Source organism: Equus quagga, chromosome 9 (genome assembly GCF_021613505.1).
Source record: "Equus quagga isolate Etosha38 chromosome 9, UCLA_HA_Equagga_1.0, whole genome shotgun sequence".
Lineage (NCBI taxonomy): Eukaryota > Metazoa > Chordata > Mammalia > Perissodactyla > Equidae > Equus > Equus quagga.
This window is the reverse complement of record NC_060275.1, coordinates 65375332-65401528: the sequence shown is the minus strand read 5'-3', so window position 1 is coordinate 65401528 and position 26197 is coordinate 65375332. Positions and strand designations below refer to the sequence as shown.

The 26197-nt window shown below is 52.4% G+C and overlaps 1 protein-coding gene across 20 annotated transcripts in view; it reads left to right on the top strand.

Annotated features, from left to right (window-relative positions):
- Positions 1-26197, top strand: part of EPS15L1 (epidermal growth factor receptor pathway substrate 15 like 1) — a 93501-nt gene that overhangs the window by 29214 nt on the left and 38090 nt on the right. For 18 of the 20 annotated variants that reach the window (XM_046671038.1, XM_046671034.1, XM_046671042.1 and 15 more), the window contains 9 exons: positions 261-320; positions 3565-3798; positions 8542-8699; positions 11071-11227; positions 11488-11573; positions 14473-14545; positions 20716-20877; positions 21503-21700; positions 23228-23398. In XM_046671038.1, coding sequence (XP_046526994.1) covers positions 261-320; positions 3565-3798; positions 8542-8699; positions 11071-11227; positions 11488-11573; positions 14473-14545; positions 20716-20877; positions 21503-21700; positions 23228-23398 — 1299 coding nt within the window. The remainder of the gene's footprint in view (positions 1-260; positions 321-3564; positions 3799-8541; positions 8700-11070; positions 11228-11487; positions 11574-14472; positions 14546-20715; positions 20878-21502; positions 21701-23227; positions 23399-26197) is intronic. The other 2 variants (XM_046671036.1, XM_046671032.1) reach the window with 1 other exon arrangement.

Genomic DNA, 26197 nt, shown 5'->3' with positions numbered 1-26197 from the left:
CCCCCCAGTGAGCCTCGGTACCCACCAGTGAGCCTTGGAACCCCCCCAGTGAGCCTCGGTACCCACCAGTGAGCCTTGGAACCCCCCCAGTGAGCCTCGGTACCCACCAGTGAGCCTTGGAACCCCCCCAGTGAGCCTCGGTACCCACCAGTGAGCCTCGATAACCGCCAGTGAGCCTCGGTACCTCCCCACTGAGCCTCGGTACCCCCCAATGAGCCTCAGTAACCGCCTAGTAAGCCTTGCTGCTGTTTGTCTTGCAGGTCTGGGACCTCAGTGACATCGACAAGGATGGACACCTGGACAGAGATGAGTTTGCTGTGGTAGGCCCCTGCCGGGACTCTCCTTCCCACTCTGCTGAGGAAGGAGGGGTTCTGCTTGGGGAGGGGTTCTGGATTCGGTTTTTTTCTTCTTTTCTTTAATTTTTCAAGTGTTTATTTTGACATAGTTTGGATTTAAAGAAAAGTTGCAGTAGTATAGAATCTTCCTCACTCAGATTCCCCAGGGTTATTTTTTGAGTGGGTTGCTTTTTCCTTCCTCTCTCTCCACGTGGGTGTATGTATACACACACACGGATTTTTCCTTTGAACCGTTTTGGGGTAAGTTGCAGACACCATCCCTCTTCATCCTGAAATACGTTAGTGTGTATTTCCTAAGACCAGGGAACTCTCTTACATAACCACTGTCTATTTCAAAATCAGGGAAATGCATGTCAACGTCCTCTAATTTATTATAGTATCTATTATGATGTGTTAGATCTTGTATTTGATACATTACTTTATCAATTATTACATTATCATTATCTTATCTAATCTAAGGATATTATTCAGATTTTGCCAGTTGTCCCCAAAACATCCTTCCCAGCAAAGGAGGCTGCAGCCTCGTCTCTTGTGGGCCCTCTGCTCTGGAGCAGCTTCTCATCTGTCCTCATGTCTCCTGGCCGCATGGGCATTTTGAAGCATGCAGGCCGCTTGCTGCTGGCTTCTCTGCTCTTTCCTCATGACGATCCAGGCCATGCGCTTCGTGGGGGAGGTCCCCACTGAGGTGGTGTGCACTCTCCTTGGGACACACGACATCAGTAGGGCGTTTGATGTCTTACTGTGCATCATTAGCACGGCGTCGACCTTGGTCATAGTCAGGGTTTCTCCCTGCGGAGTCACTCGCTTCCCTGTGCACAGTCTCGTGGGAGACACGTGGAGACTAAACGCCCCCTTAACCTTCCAACTCCCCTGCTGGTTCTTGGACCCTCCCAGGAGCCTCACCTGAATCAGTTAGGATTGTGTTGGTTGCTAACTAGCGATCTTCTAACTCTGGCATTCCTCACACATTCTCTAGCTGGCCTTCTACCGTCAGGAATTTGTTCATTCAGAGTGGACTCATAAATGCGTCCAGAGGTTTCTCATCCTTTCGTGGCGGGATTTATTTTGCCCAGTGGGAGCTCCTCCTATCTGGCTCCTTTGTCCTTTGGTCACACCCCATCATTTTCTGAGTACTTGCTTCCTTTTGGCACGGTAAGATGCTCCTGGCTCCCCCTGAACCTTCCCTGCCCCAGCCACGTCGTCCACTGTTTCTCCAGGGAGCCCCAGTACCTCGTACTGGAGAATAGTGTTAGAAATCAGATCTGGGTGCTGGGGTGTTCAGTGCTCCTGGGGTGCCAGTGCTTCCAGGCCCTCTCAGCACACAGAGCTGGGAAGTAGGTGTACGTTAGATGTGGCCTGCAGATGCCCCAGCACACTGACATCCACTTCCACATCTGCTGCTGTCTGTGCCGGAGCCCTGGCACTCCCACCTTCTTCTCCTTTTAGTGGCAGCTGTGGGTCTGTGTGTCCAGTGGGCCATCTCCTCACGAAGCTGCCCTCCCTCCACACCCCTGCAGCTCTCCACCTGCCTCCAGCCTCCCAGTGGGCTGGGCTGACTTCCCCCGGCGCCTGCCCTCCTCACCCTGGGCCTGTGTCATTCTGTTCCCCCTCCTTTCCCTCCACGTCACATACATCTTTGACTTTTCTCACCTATTCATGGGATGTGTTCACTCACCTCGTGCCATTAAATCTCAAAGTAGAATAAAGCAGCCCCTTGTAGTGAAGGACAGCACTTTAATAGATAGTAATTAAGTTCAACCAACCCCCCACACCCCCCTCAAAAAGTCTGAATGATCTGGGAATTTCTAAGTTATAGAAAAATGATGAAATACAATATCCCTAAGATAGATCTTCTGTTCTGGGAATTTTAACATCTTTAAAATGTGACTTTACAATATACACACAAATTGAAGCTGCTGATTATCGTACTATATGTGTGTAAAGCCTTTGAGATTTTAAATTTCTAAGTGAAATTTAAACCATTTTCCAGGGAAATTATCAATTTCTCTTGCAGTTTTCCTCATAATCCTTTACATCCAACAGTACTCAGTTGTATGTATTTTTCCTGCTACACATGTCAACTCTGTTCTGCCTTTTGACTTTGAGCATTTTCCATGTTTCTTCATCATCCTCTTGTTTTTACTGGCTGTACATTATTTATTTCTTTATTATGGTAAAATACACATTATAGTTTACCATCGTCACCACTATTAGGTGGACAATTCAGTGGCGTTAAGCACAACCACATTGTTGTGCAGCCGTCACCAGCAGCCGTCTCCAGGACTCTCTTCACCTTCCCAAACTGAAACTCTGTCCCCGTTAAACACTAACTCCCCCTTCCCTCAGCACCTCATTATTCGTTTTGTACGTTTCTTTTGACCGCACTTGACTTTAGGTGTTCGTGTCATTGCACTGCTCTGGGGGTGGTCCCCAGGAATGGGGCACTTGGCCTATGGTGAACCCATGAACACCTGTCTTCTTACTGCCTGCGTTTACGTTTTTGTTTTGTTTTTATCATTTCTCATCATTTCAGCCAAGATTTATGTTCTTCTAGAAATGACTCTTAGAATCGTGTCATTGTGTGTTTCATCACTAGCTGCATCTAACATTTTGTAGAGTTTTTAAGAGACTGTAAATTTTACCTATGTTATCGATCTGTTCTCTCTGCAAATAGCAACTTAAGGAATATTTTGAAGTGGAAAGGGTTGTAATTTTGGTTTGATATTCTTACATTTTAAAACAGACTTTTAAATCCTTGTTTTAGACAAAGTTTCCTTTTCTTGCCTGCTTTGAACAGGAGTGCTGCCCTTCCTGGGCAAGGCAGGCCCTTTCCCATTGTTTTCTGAGTTTCCCAAATATCTTGAAGTACATGCAGCTCTCGTCGTGTCTTTAGACTTCCAAGTTCCAGTACTTTGAAAGTTGTCAGTCCTAGAGCTGGTGGCCCTCCTGTGGGGGACGGGACGTGTGGAGTCTGGCATGATTGAATTCCTTGTGTATTCATTTCAGTCTCGTGTGATTAAACAAATGTCTTGAAAAATTATGGATTGGAAGCATAGCTCAACAGAAAAGGTTTATTTTTACTCTGTTCAGCTTGGAAGCAACCTCCAAAGAGCAGTCTTTGTCACATCAATGCAGGCCCTGAAAGGGCTGCCCTCCCGCCCGCGGCCCGGGACTTGCCACCTGAGCATTCTTCTCTTTTCACCCACAGGCCATGCACTTGGTGTACCGAGCTCTCGAGAAGGAGCCCGTGCCCGCCGTCCTGCCCCCGTCCCTCATCCCACCTTCCAAGAGAAAGAAGACAGTGTTCCCAGGTGCTGTGCCCGTTCTGCCCGCCAGCCCTCCGCCAAAAGACAGCCTCCGCTCCACACCTTCCCATGGCAGTGTCAGCAGTCTGAACAGCACAGGAAGCTTGTCTCCTAAGCACGGCATTAAGCAAACACAGGTACAGGGCCCTCTGTGTGAGGCCACTTCTCAAAGCAGCTGTTTCCCCGTGTAGAGTCCCAGCAGGATGTTTCTTGGGAGAAGGTAATTTGTGACCCCAAAAGGGTAAAATTGGTGATTAAATGAAAAAAAATTTAACAACAGGTATCTTAGTCCATTTGAGCTGTTATAATAGAGTACCACAGGCCAGGGGGCTTACAGACAGCAGACATTTGATATCAAGCCTCAATTGCGTTCGCTCACCCGTGGCGCAGCAAGCCAATCTCTGACACCGGGTGTAGTGGAAGAAAGTAGGAATTTTATTATTGCACGGTGCTGAGCAAGGAGAAAGGGCAGCTAACGCTGAGATCCCAAACTCCCCAAAAAGCTAAAAGGAAGGGTTTTTATTTGTGGTTTTAGGTAGGAGAGGGGGAGCATATGGTCTTGCTGGTTGGAGCTTTCCCACCAGCCTGTCTTTGGCCTTGAGACTACTTACAGAGAGGAGGGAGCCTGTGACCTTGCTGGTCAGCAGCTTTCCCGCCAGCCTATAGCTCCTTGTTGGGAGGAGGTAATGAATCCAGGTGCTTGTCCCTGGCTGTGTCTGTCTCCATGGAGAATAGTAGATTCTGGAGCCAGGAAGCCAGGAAGTAAGCAGGGAATGAGTGTTTTGGTTCTAACCCCATATATGCTGGGTTTAATGTCGGGGAACCAATATCAGGGCTGGTATCACATTTATTTGTCTCAGTTCTGGAGGCTGGAAGCCCAAGATCAAGGCGCCAGCAGATTCCATGTCCGGTGAGAGCTCTCTTCCTGGCTCAGGGACAGCATCTTCTCACTGTGTCCTCACGTGGTGGGAGTGGCGAGGGAGCTCTCTGGGCCCCTTGTATAACGGCACTAATCCCCTTCCTGACAGCCCCTCTCTCATGACCTAAGCAACTCCCAAAGGTGCTTCTATACCATCTTCTACACCATCACATTGGGGGTTAGGTTTCAACATACGAATTTGGGAGGGCACTCAAATATTCATTCCGTAGCAACAGGGATTCAGAATGAACTGTCCCATTCACTTGCACATAAATACCACCCTTCCTCAAACACACCCAGCACATCCAGGTTCTCTCCTCATGTCTCTGCCCCTCCTGCCTCAGGCAGTCCCTCTGCTGGAGGGTGCATCCCCAGATTGCACCACGGCACCTCGTTTTGTGAGGCCTCTGCTTGCAGGGCACCTCCTCAGGGGAGCCTGGTATGACTGTACTTGACACCCAGCGTGTCCGGGGCCCTGCCCACTAGCCCTCCTCCCTCCACCCTGCATTCTTCTAGATTTCCCATGCCTGGCCTATTGTATAGTTAATTATGTAATGTGTCGCACTGCCTCCCCACCCCTGTGTTAGCAGAGTTAGTTCTTGGTTATAATCTCAGCATCTAAACAATCTCTGGTACCTTGATGCTCAGTAAATACGTGTTGAATGATCAAGTGAATGAGGAAGGCATCCATCTCATGTCAGGAAGACATGTGGGGGCTCCTGACTCTCCGCACGGCAGCATCTTATATATCAAAAAAGACGTTTCTTGGGGTCTGTCCTGTGGCCTAGTGGTTAAGTTCGGTGTGCTCTGCCTCAGCAGCCTAGGTTCGGATCCTGGATATGGACCTAGACCATTTGTTGGTGGTGTTGCTGTGGCAGTGACCTGCATATAAAATAGAGGAAGGTTAGCAACAGATGTTCACTCAGGGCCAATCTTCCTCAGGAAAAAAAAGTTTTTTGTCTGGCAAATTTAGCATCACAGTGGGTTCTTTATAAAACAGTACCTCTGAGAGTGTCAAAAACATACAAGAACGTGAACGAGAGTTACGCTTGGAATCACGCCTTGTCTTCTGCTTCATTTGTGGTTTCAAAGGCAAAGCAATGAATTGTGACAAGGAGAAGGCCAGCCAGCACCACAACACAGCTTCAGAATGTGAATGATAAAAATGAGAAACGCATGATCAGATGATGATTTCTCTTGCTCATGACGTATTGGTAACGTTAAGCATTCGACTCAGGAGGCTCATTCTTAAGGAGCTTGTAGAACAAGGCATCGCACCGTAGAGTAAAAAAAAAAAAAGAGATCAGAGAGGGTCAAGGCGGCTTGGTCACAGGGCCTCCAAGCTCCCGTCACTGCCCCACCAGGAGGAGAGGCACGGCCACCAGGAGCTAGGCTCCGGTTGAGTTTTACGTGGCTGTGTGTTCAGAAGCCGGCGTCTGGATGGCCCAGCCCAGGCATCTTCACCAGCCATGCTCAGCGCCTCCTGGGGGTCTGCAGTGACCTGAGGCAGGCCCTGCCTGTTGTAGGGAGACAGATGATGAGCACATCAATAAACCAGGGAAGGTCAGACAGCCACGAGAAAGCAGTGCAGGGCCTGGCCTGGACGTGTGGGCGTGCGGACAGGTCGTGCTTCTGCAGACAGCACTGGCTGGAGGGCCTTCTGAGCTGACGCCTGAATGACAGAAGCTGTCAGAGCAGTAGCCCATGCCAAGGCTCTGAGGTGGGAGCCTCGGTGTGTTCTAGAAACAGGAAGAAGGCCAAGGCAGAATGAGCCAGGGGACAGTGCGGTGGGGTCAGAGAGGGGGCTGAGGCCCGTCACTTAGAGCGGTATGAGCTGTCTTCGTTTTCTGAGACAACCCAGCACCTTGAGTCTGCAACATTCTTGCCCAGAGTTCTTAAGCACCGTAGGTCGGGTTAGTGGTGCTGTTTTACCGACGGGGGAGCACGTGGGGTGGAAGTTGCTGAGTGCCAAAGGTTGACTAGCCTCCTAACCCCTTTTTGGTGATCTGCTGGCTCTCCCCCGACCCTGGGAGCACTCCTGACTGGACCCATTTTACCCCGGCTGCTGTCAGAGTCGGGGAGGGGAGGAGTGTGCCTCCCCTTCCCCAGGGATGGGGCAGCTGGTGGAGTCACAGATATGAGAACAGGCATTTCTGAGGACTCACAGTCCCCATGCTCTCCCCTCCCCAACTTCCCTCGTCTCCAGGCCAGTGACTCCCTGCCTGGGGCCCTGGTCCTGCCCTCCCCGCCAGGTGTGCTGGAGCCCCTTCCAGTCATGGGTCTGTTCCCATTCACTAGGGGCCTGTGGCTGCTGAGCCAGCCTTAAAGCCAGCTCTTGCCAGGAGACCCAGCTCCAAGGAGAAGGCTGGCCCGTGTTGGATTTGTAGCCACGTAGGTGATGGGGTCTTGCTGCCAACATACCCTGAGACCCCAAAATCAGGCAGTGAGTTCATTCATGCAGTGAATGTTAGGACTCTTGTCCCAGAGTCGTAATTTCCTGGGACCAGTGGGACACAGAAACCCATCTCCCCCTCAGCTTAGCCTGCCTGACCCAGGGCTACTACTTCTGTGGGACTCTTGGCGTCTGAGGTTCAGCTTGCTCCAGCCACTTGACGTAAAGACAGCAAGCCTCTTCTGCATTAGATTCCTTTACGGCCGCCTCTCCATCTCCCCTACAGAGTTCACATAATGTGACAAGTAAAATACAGGTCTCTCTCAGTCTGAACGCTTGCTGCCTGAGCCCCTGCTGTTTGAATTTGGTCCACAGATTCTGGTAAATTTTGTGATAAATTCCTTGCTGTGCTCAATCATTCTACTCCCTGTCCCAAACCCCGTAACTGGCACGATCTGGGTAATGTGGTGTCCCTGGCTTCCCAAACTTGCTTTCTGGATTCCTGGTGCTTGCCTCAGGATTCTGTTGGACTTGGATAACAAGGGAGACTTGTTCAGAAAAAGCAGATGAGGAAAAATTTGTCAAATAAGGAACAGAGATGCTGTGAAACTTGGTGTGGTGAGGGTGCCAAAGGTCAGAGGTGATGCATCCAGAATTAGCAATCACAGGGACCTTGACGCCTCTGAATTAGGAGGTGCACATGTCCTGGTGGACCCCTGAGGGCATTTGTCTTTCTTAAGTAAACTTGAGCAAGTTGTGTGAGGTCACATGAGCCGCTGCCCGAGTCGCACTGCGCCGGGCTCTCAGCTCCATCTGCCAGAGCAGCGCCCTTGTGAGTGGTGCGGCCCGGCCCTTGCAGGTGGTGGGCGTGCTCGTCAAGGCCTGGGCTCCCCATCAGCACGAGGGGCCCTGAGTGCCTACCTGAAGTGCAGAAGCCTTCTTCACGTCAGTCTCATTCACTGCCTGTCAGTGCTGTGTGCGCGCCAACACCTCCCAGGGGGGCTGCTGTGTCAAGGAGTGGGGCCAGGGACAAAGGAAAATGGAGTACAGCATCCTGGAGCTGCAGGCGTCGAGAACACTGCTGGCAGCTGTGGAGAAGTGTTTGCAGATAGAAGATGAAGGACCTGGAAGGCTGGCTGGCGTGGGTGCCTGGCTGGTTCTCAGGAGGCGGTCCTTCTGAGATGAGTGGTCAGCAGGGTCTTGCCTGGCCACTTGAAGCCCCTCCAGGAAAGAGATCACTGGCTTCCCTTCATGCCCCAAGTGGCAGGGATGGAAGTGTTCTGGAGGACGGACCTGCTGGGTCTCTACCTCCCTCTTCACACAGGGAGATCAGGGTGCTGTGATGGGGTGGAGGAAGGCACAGACTAGCCACTGGGTGAGAATGACCGCCTTGGCATTAACTTCTCTCAGCCTCAGTTTCCCCAATTAAAGAACTTGGATCCTGTCTGCTCTCTTGGCTCATGGAGTTGTGAGGAGGGTTTTCTGCTAAAATGTGCCTGAAAGCACTTTAATAGAGGCTATCTGTAGGTGATGAAAAGCTTGAGGATTAACTTTTAAAAACCCTTTCAGCCGACAGTGACTTGGGTGGTGCCTGTGGCGGACAAGATGCGATTTGATGAGATATTCCTGAAGACCGACCTGGATCTGGACGGCTACGTGAGTGGCCAGGAGGTGAAGGAGATCTTCATGCACTCGGGCCTCACCCAGAACCTTCTAGCACACATATGGTAAGGATAGATGGGTGGACATCTGCTTCTCAGCATTTGGGCCCTCGCTATATGGAAGTGAGGGTTGTGGGTGGCTCAGAGGAGCCCTGTGGAAATGAGGGTTGTGCTGTGTGAAGGACTGGAGGGGGCGGTCGGGGCCCGGGCAGTCAGGGGGCCTCTGCAGCCCTGCATAGGCCTCCGTGTCCGCCTGGTCCTTTATTCTCGCTGGGCGGATGGGGCGAGCGAGGCATGAGTATAAAGGCCGCAGCCTGTATTCCATGCGTGCCAGTTCACTCTCCTCCTGCAGGGGTCTCCTGTTTCATCTCTCTGGAGTCCTCTGGGGCGGTCTGCTTTAACAGCTGGGCACCAGTTCTTGCTGGTGGTTATGCTGGTTCTAGTGGGAAAAGCAGCCTTCCCCACAGCCAGTCGGGGTGCAGGCGCTGGGCCCTGCCCCCTCTGGTGAGAGCGTGCAGAAAGGGTCCCGAGGGCTCCAGCAGGGCTGCCCGGGCAGTCGGAGCTGTGGCCGCCTCTTCTAGGGGCTCTGCCCTCTGCAGGTCCACGACTTGGCTCCCGGGGGAGGGCGAGCTGTTGGCAACACTCTGGTCTACACCTCAGGGCCCAGTGGAGGAGCCAGCCCCACTTTCTTCCAGGGCTGGGCAGAGCAGTCTTCACAGTGCCGGGGCGGCTCTGTTTATAACTGGCTAGTGGTGAAGTCACTTTCTAGCTTTCTCCCCAGAACCCTAGCCTTAGAGGGCTTCACTTGGGGTTATAAGGAGAGAATTTCCACATAATTCTGGAGAGATGGATCCCTCCAAGTAGAGCTGTGACATTTAGCACATTACTGAGTGACTTGGGGAAATGACCGTCCTTAGCAATAGTTGATAGAGGTCCACATTGTGAGGTGAGGCCTCCACCCGAGAAAATGGGCCGTTTCTTCTGAAGGAGCTTGCGACACCCAGAGCCCGTCACCAGAACCTGGTGCAGGCCCCTCACATCTAGTGCCCCCTTTTAAAAACTGATAAAACATAGTGCCCCCTTTATCACCCTGAAATGGACATGCACAGAATTCAAGGGTGGTGACACATCCCCAGATAACATAAAGGGACAGTGCGGGGAAAGTAATTTATAACAGACCTCAGCCTGTAAGTGGTGTAATGGCATGAGATCACGAACATGTTTGGACTGAAAGAAGGAGCGCAGAGGCATTGCATGCAAGAGCAAAGGAAAGGGACAGATGCCTGAGCTCAGCAGTAACCTCTCGGAAGTAAGACCATGGGCTCGATGGTCTGCCAGTGGCCGGGGGGGGGGACGTCGCTGAGGTGGAGAGAGCGTGCCAAGAGGGATCTCGGGGAGAACACGAGCATCCAGTGCCTTGCTTGGCAGCGTGGTGGCTGCCACAGAAGGCTGCAGACAGAGCTCCCGGCACGTGGCCTTGGAGCCCACACTCCTTCCGAGCCGAGCGAAGCAGGACTGGCCCTCGTGGGCAGATGGAGGAGAAATGGTCTCGCTGTGAAATTGTCACAGCCTGCCCTCGAACCGGGACAAGAACAAGTCCACTTTTCACCGAGCCTCTATCATCACCGTTCAGCGGGATCACCCCGCCCCCTGGGCCCAAGTCCGCTGAACGTTCAGCTTTCCTCTGCTCCGCCTTAGGAAAGGGCTTCGAGGCGCCCATGGGAAGTGCGCGTGCAGCCGGATGCGAATGTGCATGCGGAGCGGGCCGAGGGAGCGAAGGGCAGGCGTGGGTCACAGACCTGGAGGCCTTGTTCTTACTGCATGAGGCACCCTCCCTTGCCCGTCTGCCCGGACACCAGGCCACTTGGGCAGGGACAGTTGAGCAGCGAGGGATTGTGCTGTGTAGCGCGGTCGTGCCTGGCCTTCCAGGCCCCGAGCCCTCCTGGAGATAACCCACAATGCTGCTCTTGTCGTCCCCATGGAAAACCAGTGGCTCAGGTGCAGGAACCCAGCGTGCGTACTCAGCCCGAGCTGCTTCCGTTTCCACAGGAATGGCTTTTGTGTACTGGACCATCGCAGTCCACACGCTCCGTGAAGACCCGGTTGTATTTCTCCTAGCTGCTAATGAGGTCTTCCCAAGGGACAGGCTCCTCGGCGCCGCAGGTTGGGCTTGGTGGCTCTCCAGCCAAGCCAGGAGCTCCCTCCTGCCGTCACAGCCCCATCTTGACCAGCCTTGGGGCAGGATGCTTGGTGGGGGTGGAGGGACTTCTCCCCAGCGGTGGGGTGTTCAATAGAAGAGGAGTTGCTGCTGTGACCTCTTGTTTTTATTGTCGTCATCATCTAGTTTTTAAAAGCCTGGGTTTCGTGACTTGTATGCGTGGCGCAGGCTGAATCGGATGCCTGTGATGTGTAATTAGCATCCCCACGTTTCTCTCAGGGCCCTGGCCGATACGAGGCAAACGGGGAAGTTAAGCAAAGACCAGTTCGCCTTAGCTATGTATTTCATTCAGCAGAAGGTCAGTAAAGGCATCGACCCTCCTCAGGTCCTCTCGCCGGACATGCTCCCGCCCTCCGAGAGAGGCACTCCGGTTCCGGTGAGTAGCCGGGGAGCCTGTCGTGTTTGTGCCCTTCCCCCGGCCCACCACCAGGTGGCGCCAGCGGCCTGTGAGCAGGGGGCGCGTGGGTGACCCAACCTTCACCAGGGGCCCCAGGCGTCTGACTGGGCCGCCTGGTAGTCCCCAGGATGGGGGCTGAAGGGAGATGGCTTTACCCCTCATGCTAAGGCCTACTAGTTCTTGCTGTGCGGGGAGGTCAGCTTGCTCGTTGGTAATTCTGTGTCTGAATTTGATTCCAGGATGGTTCAAGTTCCCTTGGATCGGGGGAGTTCACTGGTGTGAAGGAACTTGATGACATCAGTCAAGAGATCGCCCAGTTACAGCGGTATGCTGGAGTGGCTCCGTCCCCGCAGATTCCGAGTCTCCCCCGAACCCTGTCCTGGATTGTGGTTGGAAGTGTCAGGGTCTTATGAAACACTTGGAAAGTTGACCATGACAAGTTTGTTCAGCAGAAAGGGAGGGACGCAAATTCCCAAGTTGTGAACTGACTCCACAAGCTCCAGTAATGACGGTGTCAGTCGGAGGCAGTCTGGACTGGGGGGTCTCAGGCAGGGTGTTGCTAGGCAGCCTCAGCCACCCTCTCGACTCAGGAAGGCCTTGTCATCCCTTGACCCATAAAGTGACCAAGTCTCAGATGGCAAGTTAGTGGCTTAGCACCAACAGCTAAACTGTGAGAGAGAGGCCTCGTGACCACGTCTCCAGCTCCACTCCCTACACCTCTGCCTTAGTTTCCCCATCGGAAATGAGGCTTTGGATGGGCTGTCTGCACTCTTGGAGTCCAGCATAAAGAAGTACATCCACTTGTATACCCCTGTGATGCTCTTCAGAGCAGTGTGCTCTTTCCAGTTAATTCTGGGTAAGGGCACACTCTGTGCTTTGAGTGGCACCGAGTAGGACTTAAAGGTGCTTTGCCCTCCGTGGGAAAGGGAGTGCTTACCTGACCAAAATGAAAATGCGCACGTGGGCTGGATCACGCTCTCAGCTGGAGGCCCCTCAGGTGTGGTTTACGCCCCTGGTGGAGCAGAGCCCTGAGAAGCTAAGGCAGGTCAGACGTTGTGGGGGACAGTTAGGTGGGTGGCTGGTCACGAAGCCTCAGCCTCGGCCTCCTGCTGAAGCCTGACTCCCTGCTTCATGCTCAGCCCAGAGGCTGGCTCCTGTTCTGTCGCCAGCTCACAGGGGCCATATTTCCAAACCAGAGATCAGCATGTGCAGCCTGGCAAGGCTGAGAGGATCTGTGAGGACGGTGGGCCGGTGTCCTAGAGCCTGGGCGGCCGTTAATTAGGACCGCAGATTGGGGAGGGAGGGCACGCTGTAATGCGAGGGTCAGGGTTTTGGAAGGGACTGTGGTGTCTGAGTCAGGCCAGAGCTGCCTCTTTGCAGCTGTGTGGGCTCCGGCAGCTCAGGGAGTGTTTCCTGGTGAAGGCAAAGAGGCAGGTATGTGCCGAGTTGCAGCAGCCGGGCCTGCAGGGGCCCCCATGGGGGTGTGGGGAAACATGCCTCTCCCCGGCTCCTAGGTCCTGGCACGAGGGGTTGGTCTGAAGAGGACGTTGTGTTGTTAGGTCATTCTTAGGCTGTGGAAATGAATATTCAGATGCTCACAGTTTTATGTCTACCTGAATGTCCCAAAGAAGACCTTGTCATTGTGCAAGTGCTGGGTTCCCCATAGGGGAGGCAGGGCGTGTTGGCCACGGAGGTTCCTGCCACTGAGGCAGCTCCTTTAGGCACAAGAGGAGTGTCTTCTTGTCTTCAGGCTGCTGTAACAAACCATTACAGCCTGGGGGGCGCACACAACAGACGTTTACTTCTCACAGTCCTGGAGGCTGGAAGTCCAGATGGAGGCATGGCAGATCTGGTGTCTGGTGGGGTCCACTTCCTGATTCACAGATGGCCATCTAGTTGCTGTGTCCTCACATGGCGGAAGCGGCCAGGCAGCTCTCTGAGGTCACTTTTATAATAACACTGATCTGTTTAATGGGAGCTCAACCCTCACAACTTAATCACCGTCAAAGGCCCCACTTCTGATACCATCACATTGAGGGTTAGGGTTTCAGCATATGAAAAGCAGGGGGACACAAACATCTGGTCCATAAGGAGGAGAGCAAAGCTGGTTGCTGCCTGGGGAGCTGTGTGCTGCTGAGGAGATGGGCAGGGCCCCCCTGCTCAAGTGCCCGGTGTGCGCAGCGCCAGCCGCAGCCTCCTGCAAGGGGACAGCTGCAGGAGCCAGAGACCCTCACTGCCGCTTCTTGCTGCCAGGCCTTGGGACTCCCCACCCCGGTTTGCATCCCTCCAAAGCTCTCAACCTGGCTCCCCCAGCCAAGCTTTTCCTTCCTCTTGACTAGAGCCTTTTTCTACCAGGTTTGCATTCGCAGGCCGCTTCCTCAGAGAGCCACCCTACGCTGGCCATCCTCTGTGAGACGGTCCCCCACCCCCTTTCCTTGTCCTATGGGGTTTCTGTTGTGCCCCTTACGTTACATTCATTTGTGCACTGACTTGTCTTCTCTTTCCCTCACTGGCCTGTGAGCTCTGTGAAGGCAGGGTCTCTCGTGGCGTGTCCCTGGTGCTTCAGAGCTGGAGACACTTGCCCGTCAGTGAGCCAGTGCATATAGGATTTGGAGACTATTAGTTTTTTCTTGCCGTGTAACAAATCACCACAAACGTAGTGGCTTAAAACAATGCAAATTGTTAGTGCACAGCTCTGTAGACCAGAAGCCTAGGTAGGCTCGACTGGGCTCCCTGCTCAGGGTCTCACAGGGCCGAGGTCGAGGTATCGTGTGAGCCAGGGGAGAATCCGAATTCGCTTCCTTGTGGCTGTGGGTCTGAGGTCTCCTCTCCATGCCAGGTGTGGCCAGGGTACATTCTGCTTGGAGAGGCCCCTCCATCTTCACTGTCAGGAGGGGCTCGCTGAGTCCTCCCACCCTGAGCATCGCTCTGACTTCCTCTTTGAAAATGCTCTGCTTTAAAGGGCTGCGTGGCCATGCTGGGAGGGACGCCTCATCGTTTGCAGTTTCCACTCACACTCGAAGGGGAGGGGATTACGTGGGATGAAGGTCACTGGGGGTCATTCCTACACTTCCAGCCCCACTGGGAGGGGTCGGCCGAGGTGGGTCTTTGTGGAATGGATGGAGCTGGGTCTTGAGAAGATGCGGTGGGGAAGACACACCACAGTGATGGTCGACTCACTCTATCTGTGTTTTGTGTTTTGTGAAATCTTTTTAAACTCTCAGGGAGAAATACTCACTGGAGCAAGACATTAGAGAAAAGGAAGAGGCCATCAGACAGAAGACCAGCGAGGTCCAGGTAAGCACGCTATGCGTTTGGTCACGTGGCCCTTGTGTCAAATACAGCGCAGGGAGCCCTGTCAGTGGTGCGGACGGGGCAAAGGGGAGGTGGCTCTGCACTTGTTGGAAACTTGAGCTTGTGGGGCTTCCAAGTAAAGTTTGTAAATTTGCTATAGCTGTAGTCAGACGCTTCTTTCTTTTTTTTGATTAAGATAGATAATTCACGTAATGTAAAATTCACTATTTTAAAGTGTACAACTGAGTGATTTTTAGCCTATTTATTATGTTGCTTAGTTGTCACCTCTATCTAGTTCTAGAACATTTCCATTACCCCGAAAGGAAACCCTGTCCTCCCTCCCCCAGCCCCTGGCCTTCACTAATCTGCTTTCTGTCTCTGTGGATTTACCTGTTCTGAATGTTTCGTACGGGTGGAGTCTTACAGCAAAGGCCTTTGGTGTCTGGCTTCTGTCACTCAGCCTGAGTTTTTGAGTTTCAGACAGTGGCCTCTAATCTATTCTCAGGGCAGTCCTACTTGGAGTGTCTCCTAGTGCGTGGCAGAGACTGTGGTGGTCCGAGTGCCTGGACTCAAACCCAGCTCTCCTTAGCAGCTGTGTGACCTTGGGCAGTTACTTTAACATCTTCGGGCATCGTGTGATGTTCGTAATGAGTGTTCTACTTTCCTGGGTTGTGGGGCTGGAACAGAGGTTCTGGCCTGTGCTCAGTGCTCACGAGGGCACCGCCCCTGCTGTTCTCCGTCATCTGAGGAGAGGGGGTGCTGTGCCAGGAGCAAAGCAGTCAGCGCCTGGGTGCCAAGCCCTTGAAGAGACATAGGTTCCTGTGCTGTCTCAGGTTGGAATTGATGGAGAAGGCATTGTCACCGTGAGGGGACTCCAGTTGTCTGGGGGCTCTCAGAGTGAGACTAATCTGGGACTGGTGGTCTCTGCTTGGGGGCTTTGAGTGCTCCCAAGCCTGGGAGGGGGAAAGAGGAGCACAGCCAAAGAGTCAGGACTCCAGTCCTCCCTCGGTGACCTGGATGGGTGGCTCAGCTCCCAGCTTCCATCTCCCCAGCTGGGGTGGCAACAAGGATCAGTGCATGGGCTACTCTGTGCAGGGCCAAGAGCTGTGTCTGGCTGAAGTGTGTGCTGCGTGAGTGGCTGGTTCTTTCTGGGCCATCTCCTGGGCTGTGGACCCAAGCAGGCCAGGGGAAGCTGTGCCCAACTCAGTTGGGCTCATGGGGTGCTGGGTAGGCTGCCCTCCCCCCCCCCCCCCACACACACAAGGGGCTAGAGGACTCCGTGAGACACATAGTAGATGGCACGTGATGTCTGCCCGCCACGCAGTCTGGAATGTCCTCTCTGGTAGTTGTGGTCTGTAGGCAAGGTGGGGTGGGTGTGCCCACCCCTCTTCAGGACTCTCATCACTTCACACTGTGCTGTGTCCACACCCTTCTTTCCTGGTTTCTCATCTCTGCGTGTTGGCAGTGAGGATTGGTCCTTACATGGTCTCCTGGAATGTTCTGGATCAGAAGGCAGGGACTGGCCTGCCCCATGATATTAAGTGCTTTTTGCTCGAATGAGCTCCTTCAGTTATAAGACCAGCTTACAGGTAAAGCGACTGTATTTTTCTGAAGGTTTGTATGTTCATCCTGCCATTTTATTCTCACCTCAGCCCTTTCATTCCCACCTGTGTCCAAGAACTGAGCCCGCAGACACTGAGCCTCGTGACTGCGTCACTTCCCCTCCAGCCTTTCAGTCCTTTGGGGAGGTGCAGCCGGCCTCGCCTTCCTCAGCCTCAGCCTCAGCCTCGGCACATGACTGCCTGGGCGGTTCTCCTTCCTGTTGTGTCTGGGTCGCCCTGGACAAGCTTCGGATTACATCCTGGCCCCAAGGCTCTGGGTGCTGTAGTGTCCTTTAACTACCAGGGAAACCAGTCCCTGGTCTCTGGGCCCTGCCCCCAGGTGGTTCTGAGGAAGCCGTCGGTCTTTGCAGAGACTTGCTCTAATGTCGGAGGTGCTGCCCTCTCTGGTCTGCGGCAGGCTTGGCAAGGCCACCCGGAGCCCTGGCTGGTGGGCTCTGACAGTGCACACCCACAGCCTTGGAGATGCTGGGGTCTGTGTGCACCTGAACATCCCCCCAGAGCTGGGAGGGGCCCCAGCGCCAGCCAGGCCAGCCTCTGTTCCATGGGGGCCTCATTGGTAAACAGGCCAGGACAGGGCTCTGCTGCAGGGTATGGTGGCAGCTCCTCGGTCAGGGACAGAACGCTTTGTTTTTTAAAGTTCCCCTATGAAAACTAGATTTGACTTTGGTTCCTGCTGCCTTTTCCCAGGTGGGTCAGGCCAGGAGCTCACACCCCGTGCCCGCTAACAGAGGCTGCGGTCAGGGCCCAGCGTGGAGTAGGAGGCCTTGGTCCTCAGGTCAGTTGATGTTGAGTTTTAAGCAGCGGAAGCCTCAGCCGCCACAGTCCTCCTGTCCACATGGTCCCCCTTCCCCATTCTGCCTGGGAATCTCTCGTCTCTCTTTCTATCCCAACCTCCTGGTGAGGGCCTGCGGCATCTTTGCCTGATTTTTTGTTTTGTGTTATTTTTGTAACAGCAGCTTTCCTGAGATATAATTCACAACCTGTGTAATTTGCCTATTTAAAGTGTATAATCCAGTGGTTTTTATTTTGTGAACATCGTTGTACAACCATCACCATGATCAATTATAGAACATTTCCGTCACCCAAAAAGAAACCCTGTCCTCGTCAGCAGTTGCTCCCCAAGCCCCTCCCCAGCCTCCGGCAACTGCTGATCTGCTGCCTGTCTCCATGGATTTACCTGTTGTGGACATTGTGTATGAATGGAATCACACACCATGTGGCCTTTTGTGTCTGGCTTTTTACTCAGTGTGATGTTTTCAGGGTTCATCCATGTTGCAGCATGTGTCAGGGTTTCAGTCCTTTTTATGGCTGAATAATACTTCTTGTCTGGCTGGACCACATTTTATTCATCCATTCATCAGTTGATGGATATTTGGGTTTTTCCAGTTTTTGGCTGTTGTGAATAACGCCACTATGAACATTAATGTGCAAGTTTTTGTGTGGACCGATGACTTCACTTCTCTTGGGTGTATGCCTGGGAGTAAAATTGCTGTGTCATATGATAACTTTCTCTTTAACCTTTTGGGAAACCGCCAGACTGTTTTCCAAAGGGGCTGCCCCATTTTAGGTTGCCACCACCAATGCATGAGGGTTCCAGTTTCTCTGCATCCTTGCCAGCACTTGTTATTTCCCACTTCTTATAGTCTTGCTAGTGAAGGTTGAGTGGTATCTCATTGTCCCTCTTGCTTTCCCTAATGATGTTGAGCATCTTTTCATGTGCTTATTGGCTATTTGTGTATCTTCTTTGGAGAAAAGTCGATTCAGATTCTTTGCCCATTTTTTAATTGGGTTGTCTTTTTATAGCTGAGTTGTAAGAGTTGTTTATATTTTCTAGATACAAGTCCTTTATCAGATAAGTGGTTTGCAAATATTGTGTCCCATCTGTGGGTTGTCTTTTCACTTTCTTTTTCTTTTTTTTTTTTTGAGGAAGATTAACCCTGAGCTAACTGCTGTCAATCCTCCTCTTTTTGCTGAGGAAGACTGGCCCTGAGCTAACATCCATGCCCATCTTCCTCTACTTTATATGTGGGACGCCTACCACAGCATGTCATGCCAAGCAGTGCTATGTCTGCACCCGGGATCTGAACCAGCGAACCCTGGGCCGCCAAAGCGGAATGTGCGCATTTAACTGCTGTGCCACCAGGCCGGCCCCTCTTTTTACTTTCTTGATGGTGTCCTCTGAAGCGCAAAAGTTTTAAATTTTGGGGAAGTCCAGTTTATTCTTATTTTTTGCTCTTGCTTTCGGTGTCCTATCTAAGAACCCATTACTAAATCCAAGGTCGGAAAGATTTACCCCACATTTTGTTTTAAGAGTTTTATAGTTTTAGCTCTTACTTTAGGTCTGTGATCATCCATTTTGAGTTAACTTTTGTATATGGTGTGAGGTAGGGGTTCAGCTCCATTCTTTTGCCTGTGGAGATCCAGTTGTTCCAGGACCATCTATTGAAGAGACTGTTCTGTTCCCATTTAATGGTCTTGGCACCATTGTCAAAAATCAATCAGTCCTGGATGTGTGGGTTTACTTTTGGACTCTCAGTTCCATCCTGTTGGTCTGTATGGCTCTCCCTGTGCCAGCACCACACTGTCTTGATGATTGTAGCTTTATAGTAAGTTTTGAAATCAGCGAGCGTGAGTCCTCCAACTTTGTTCTTTTTTCAGGATTGTTTTGTCTATTCTGGATCCTTTGCATTTCGTTGTGAACTTTGGGATTGGCTTGTCAGTTTCTGCACAGAAGCCAGCTGGGATTCTGGTGGGATTGTGATGAGTCTGTAGGTTTGGTTACTTCGGTCTTCTCTTTGCTTGGATACCTCCCCTGCTCTGACCCCGTGCCTTCCTGACCACTAGCTGGCGAGTCTTGTTCCCCGCAGAGGCCTTTGATGTTGTCTTCTCCGTTACAGAGTGAGGCCCAGATTTCTTGATGTGCCAGGCTGTTTGCCACGCGCTGTCCCAGGCTACCCCCCTAGGCCTCACCCTCCTCCCTCCTTTGTGCCCCCTCCCCCATCACTCGTCCTTCCCTCAGATGAGGCAAACCCATGTCCTGGACTCCCCACCACCAGCCCCCTTTCACAGAGTCTGTGTTTTCTTCCCCAAACTTGGCAGCCTCAAGATCCACTCCTCTAGTTAAAGGCAGAAGAGACTGGGGAGCAGAGAACCCAGCCCCCCAGAATAACTCAGAGGTGCATTTTAGCTGTTGAGGGAGGAGAAAGCTGTGACATTTTTGGCCTCAAAGCAGGGAGAGAGTTTTCTCTTGAGATGTCACCGGTCCCCAAGCCCATGCCAGCCCTGGGGATCGACCTCACCATGCCACCCTCCCTTACTCCCAGGGGTCCCCTCAAGTCCATCCCTCCTTTGATTCCCACAGCCACCACCTCGCCCAGGCCCAGGTCCCGTCCCTGCTGCCCTGCTGGCCCTGTTGCCCCAGGCCTCCCCCCGCCCGTCCATTAGCTCTGCTTCAGTTGTGAGACGTGTGAGGAGCTGCTTGCCTTGTGGGAGAGCAGAGGGCCAGAAGCCTCCGCCCTCCCCTTTGGTGCCTGAGAGGTGTAATCCATTAGCTCCCGCAAGGCCTTCCAGAAGGGTCATGTGTGTCTAAGGAGCGACGTTTATGCGTGTTCTCCCCCTCCTGTTTGCACAGTGCACACAGCCAGTGTGTGACGCACATGTGTGCTCTGCTGTGTGCCTCGTTCACATCACATTGTCACTCCGGAGCGCAAGGGGCAGTATCCCTTGAGGTGCGCGGTACTGCGTGCTCTCGGCCAGGCCCTCCGCGTGGAAATGTGCATTGTTTCCAGATGTTGCATGGTTCACGTGCCCATACACCTTTAGGATTCTTCTCCTCCGAGTGTGGTCATTGGGGCTGAGGATGCCCACACTGACGGTCTTGGTGGAACTGCCCTCTGGCAGGAGCTTAGCCATGTAGAGATGCCACATCCCACTCCCATACTGGGACATCCTGCGGGGCTGCCTGATGCAGGAGCAAGTCAGTCTCTTTGGCGTGGCCCCTGCTGCCCTCGGCTCCAGCTGGAGCAGGACACCCCCTTCCCTTCCTTGGGGCCCCTGCGGCCCCCTCCACCAGGTCTCTTTCCTCCTGGGTCTTTTCCTCGCTGCCGCCTGCTCATCCTTCGGGTGCATCCTAAGTGGTGCTTCCATGGGGGTCTTTTCTGCCCAGGCAATGTCAGTGCCCCGTGCCCCCAGCAGACAGCACACATGCTGTCTCTTTGTGCCTTTCATCCCAGTTCATTTGTGTTTGGGTGACACCTCTCTCCACCCTGACCACGTGTCCCTGGAGACCTTCTTGCCAGGAACCCAGCCCCTCGCCCAGCTCCTGGCCTCTCTTAGGCCATCGGTGTATATTTGCTGAGGGATTTAGTGAGAGAGTGAGCCAGGGCTGCCAAGCCAAGATGCATGCTTTCGTGAAGTGGGCGTGTGCAGGATCCCGGACCAGGGGGCAGTTTTATAGGACATCCTGGGGGCTCCAGCCCAGGCTGTGACTGTGTTATCTTGGATGTGGCCCGTCTCAGCAATCTCAAGGAAATTCACACAACTCTTCCCTAGGAATTACAAAATGATTTAGACCGGGAAACAAGCAGTTTGCAAGAGCTAGAGGCTCAGAAGCAGGATGCCCAAGACCGCCTGGACGAAATGGACCAGCAGAAGGCCAAGCTCCGGGACATGCTGAGTGATGTCAGGCAGAAGTGCCAGGATGAGACTCAGATGGTGAGTCCCACCGAGCCCAGCATGGGTGGGGCTTCCTGCAGCCTTCTCTGGGCTCACGATGACCTTGACACATGAAGCCGAGACGTCCTGCTGCTTTAGTAGAGTAGTTGACCGTATCATTGGGAACAGTGTCCAAGCATTTGTGGCGTGACCTCAGTTTCACCCCCAAGTCGTCCAAGTGAGTGGCCTTGGTCCCCATGAGCATGTGTGTGTGGACACCTCTCCCTGGCCTGTTCCCTACAGCACAGCAGTAGAACCTGCCTCTCTCTCTCCTCTCGTGTCTTTACTGCTGGTTGCAAAGCAGGAAGGGCGCAGCCTCGGCAGATAGTAAAACCCTTATGTCCCCCTCTGAGGCCTAATCAGGGCATGTTTAGCCCCTGGGGGCAGAGAGGTTGCCTGTGCTTATCCCAGGTCGCATTCCTCCTTATCCCAAAGTGACCTTCTGTTGGTCACATGGGGTGAGCATGTCTACCTTATCATTTCTGTCTTTGTTTTGGGCATGACGCTAGGGCCCTGTAACGAAGCCAGGTGTCTGGGCTTCGGGCTGGTGTCCACCCCCCTGAGTTAGCTTGTTCCAGGAACTTGACCAGAATTCTTCCTTCGAGTCATATTCATCCCATTTCAGATTTCGTCATTGAAAACCCAGATCCAGTCTCAGGAATCTGACCTCAAGTCCCAGGAAGATGACCTGAACCGGGCCAAATCTGAGCTGAACCGGCTGCAGCAGGAGGAGACCCAGCTGGAGCAGAGCATTCAGGCTGGGAAAGTTCAACTGGAAACCATCATCAAATCTCTGAAATCCACACAAGAGGAAATCAACCAGGTATCTGTCTCCCTGGGGGCGGGGCCTGCCACAGCTGGTTGCTGCCCAGGGTCTTCTGGGGTCTCCTGTCAAGCGGCGTAGTTGTCATGAGCTATCATGTCAGTGTGTCTCTCCGGTGGGCCCCAGTGTCTGTGCCATGGCCACTTGTTTCCTTTGCTCGCCCCCACCTCATTTACATTAGGTTCTCTTCTTGGAAGCTGTTGTACTGGCCTGGAGCTGAGGTGCGAGGACCCCCAGCATGGGTTCCAGCATCATGTTGACTGGCCTTCTTCCACTTCCCTCCTAAATGCACGTCATTTTCGGGGAGCAGCCAGGGGCTGGGCAAGGGCATTAACTGCTCACTTGGTGAGAGCCTTGGGTTCAGGAAACGCCCTCAGCATCCAGTCCTCACACAAGTGAGAGGGACAAGGTCAGAGAAAGGTTCTAGCACCTCTGTCCCCATGCAATTCGAAGGCCTGTAAATCTCAGGCCCCGCCCTGTAATGAGCATCACCCCACGCCTGGCCCTCTTCCAGTTCTTCAAGCTGCCTGGGCCCCTACCTCGTCCAGCCTGGGTGTGAAGGCCTTGAGGCCTGCAGCCGCTGCTTGCCGGCAGAGGGAGGGCTCATTTCCTGCTCCCCATTACATAATGGCGAAGGCCTCCTTGCCGGCCCTCGGGTGTCCCATCTACAGAGTAGGGTGATGTTGGCCCTTGGTGATATCAAAATGGCTGATCGTGCTGCCTTTCTTGACTGATTCAACCTATTTGCTCTTTTTGCCAGTTTACAGACAAAAGTTGATCACAGACACACAGGGATTTTATACCCTATATTGTGCTCTGTTGTTAATTAGTATCTGTAGGATTGTCTTAAATCTTTCCCTTCCAGCCCTTAGAGTTTGTATGATGTACAAAGGAGCCAAGATATAGTGTCTGTTAGTAATAATAATAATGGTAGTAGTAGTAATAGCTGCTGCTTCTTAATGCCCAACCCCGCCAGCGCTGCAGGAGGTGTTTGCTCGTAATCTCTGATTCTTCATTTTGGAGATGAGGAAACAGAGGTTAGGTCACCAGCCTGAGGTCGCACAGCGTGTACGAGACAGTTAAGATGCACTCGTGGGTCTGTCTGACTTCAAAGATTGTCTTCCTTTCCCTGGCCTCACATGCCTTTTCCCGGAACAAGGAGGAGCAAAAGGGTCATAAAAACCCCATAAAGGAAAATGACTGTTGACTGTCACTTTGAGCAGATTGTGAATCTGGATGTTGTTTCGTTTCAGTTTATTCAGAATCAACAAAACTTTGGTATGAAGGTGTGCCTCTCTTGGGCCGGGGATACAAAGGGGCCTCATCGGGCAGTGAGAAGGGCCTTGTTTTGCTTTATGAGCCATCTCACTTCTCGTAAATGGTGGCAACAAGGGTCATCTGCTCTGTAGATGGATAGTTGAGTTAGCCACGTGAATCGCTCGGGGTTGGATATTAGGAGAAAAAATGTCTCTCCTGACACATTTTCCCTAAACCCCACTTGATGTTGGCAATGTCTTTGTTGGGCAGGCAAGGAGCAAGCTTTCCCAGCTGCACGAAAGCCACCAGGAAGCTCAGAGAAGCCTGGAGCAGTGTGACGAGGTGCTCGACGGGGCGCACGGTGCCAGCCTGACCCGCCTGGCCGACCTGAGCGAGGGTGTCTCCCTGACAGAGAGGGGCGGTTTTGGAGCCATGGTAAAGGTCGAATAAATGTGTTCCAGTCCCGGGATTAGGTCCCATGAAGGCATCAGAGAATGCCTGCCCGTGGAAGCCGGCCCTCCCAGCCTGATTCCATCCACGTGCAGGGTCTTTCTTGTTTTGCTGCTGCTTTGCATGCCCCCACCAGCCCTGCAACCCAGCATCCAGGACAAAGCCAAGGATAGGCCTGAATCCTTTGTAAAACCAATTTTTAAAGCTCTCTGTCTCCCTGGGCCAAACACCCAAATTTGGAGGGCTTCCAAAACTTAACCAAAATTGAATCAGTTTCTCACACATTATGAATCCCCACATCCTCCTAGTTGGGGGGACCGTGGGAATGTGTGCATGTGTCTGTGTTTCCACAAGGAGCCTCTTGAAAATCAAACGTATTGATATTCGTAGATTTCATCTCCGAATTGGCCTCTCTCCTGAAGTTTTGGTTACATTTAAAACCTTGGCCCTTTGGTTCAAACTTCGTGACCCTGGGCACCCTGATCAAGGCCTGAGGGGCTGTTGGCCTCTTGGGTTTCTGTGAGCTCTCAAGCCCTGACAGCCAGGAGTGTTACTTTTTCCTCAGATTGTCACATCCCCCTGTTCCCACCAGAGTCTGCCTTGTAGCCCTGAGCCCCGGCCAGTGCCGTGTCCAGTTCAGTCTGGCTGATGAGAGCGACTCTGCTATGGAAGTTGCCGATGGGGCTCCATTGAGCTCGACAGTTTCGTTGTGCGCTGCTCCCAAAGCCTTGACCAGCTCACCCTGCTGCCTCTCCCTTGCAGGGCTCCTCCTCTGAGCCCTGCTTCTGCTCCCGGCCCTGTTTGCTTCATGGATTCTTCCTCGTCACCGTAATAATACAGCCTCTCTCTCTCTCAGTGTGAGACTTGGCTTTTTATGTTCATTTCTCGACATGTTTCTTTTCTCAGTAGCCAAGTGCTCAGTCCCAAGGATTTACAGGGAGGCTTATGCCTCCTGCCCACGTCACTTAGAGGACGCTGTCGGTGTTCTCATCTGTCTGCCGTCTCTGCCGCCGCTGCTTCCCTCTGCTGTGCAGAGATTCCCCATTCTCGTGGAATTGTACATGGGCGAATTCCATGTCGCTCTTGGGCCCATCGTCAGCTTCGTTGTCTAATTTAGACTATGAACATCCGTTTGTCATGAACCGTGGGGGCAGAATTTCCTGCTTGGCTGTCTGGCTCCCTCGGTTTGTACATTTCAGCTTCACAGCCCTGTTCTTTTCCCCTGTGGCTTTGGTACCCTCGCACAGCTTTCGGCTTGCCTATTCTGTCCTAGTTCATGGGACAGCTCACTCTTACACCTTTGGCAGGTTTGGTAAGATTGCTTTCCTTGGATAAAAGTTGGCAGGGAAGTGGTGGTTTTCAAGGGGCCGGTGATACCCCTCACACACAGATTTTTTAACTTTATTTTTACTCATCTTTTAAGCGGGGCAAAGTTTACATGATAGTCAATTCATCTTGGAATGTTGACATCAGATATGTTACATAGAAACTTGCAACCGGTGTGTGAAAGAGAAACTATACTTATCTTGTTGTACAAATACAGTTTTTAAAGCATTTTTTGGTTTGTTTCCGTTTCTTCATAAACACTTTGAAGAGGGCTTTTTGTTTACTCCTGAACATTTCAAGACTGCTCCAGAGGAAAGAGAGCTCTTCGTTCTCTGAGACGGCCCATGAAAATGAGGGGTTTAGTCCCCTGAAAATAGTGTAACCAAAGAGGTGCATCTAGAACTTTCTAAGTCTGGGCAGTCCTACTCATGTTACTAAGTTTAGTGGTAAGCTCACACCATGTTACTTTGTCCGAGAGACACAGGATTCTTAAAGCCATATTTATTTTTTGTTTCATTGAATGATGAGACTATTGGCCTCTTGCCCTTGAAGACAGAACCCAACCAACCTGTCTAGTAGAGAGAAGGTAATAAATCATCCCAGACTGAAGCCCCACCGAGAGCTTGTCATGAAAGATTGGATCGTCTGCTGCATCCAGCCCCAGTGGCACATGGGAGCCAGTTTTATTGACTCTCCAGAGCCGACTATTAAATAGAAATTTTGTGAGCTGGTTGGTCAACCTTTGCTAACTTGAAATCAGCCACGGTGGGAGTATTTATACCATGGGAATTGGCAGAAACTACCAGTGAGGGCTTTTTTTCAGAGAGCTGGTTCACCAGCTCACCACTGGGAAGGAATGTCACAGAACCCCTTTTCATGCCCTTCAGGGTTGTCATGTCTGTTTCCTAAGACCTGCAGACTTAAGACTGGGCCCTGAGCTCGTCATGGAGGGTCTGCCGCCTCTACCAGGTAGTGTGCCATTCATCCTCACGCTTGTCTGCACCTAGATCTCCCACCTGGCAGGTGGCTCTGCTCGCATTGGTAGGTGGACAGTGGATGGTTGAGTGGATGGCGTCTCTGCACCAGGGGTAAATCTGGTTTTCTGCTCTGAATCTGTGAAATGGAATCCAAACCACCAGTTACCCTAACCACATGACTTCTGCTGGAGTCTCCTTAGGCTTCTCCTTTAAAGCGGAGGCAGCGACTGCTACTTCTGGCAAACACTTGCTCCTGAGGGAGCGATTGCAGACCCGACTTTCAGTGCAGGGAGCTTGCGGCTGGAGCCCCCAGATTCACAGTCTCTTCTCTGCCAATGTGCACTGTCACTTGGCAGTCTTCCAAGCAGCAATTGAAAACGTGGAACAAGAAACAACCAACTTGTAAATCAATGCCAATTAAAAAGTAAATAGAAGCTTCCATTCTGAGGCCAAGTTGTCATTCTTCAGTCACTGCCTTATCTGGGTT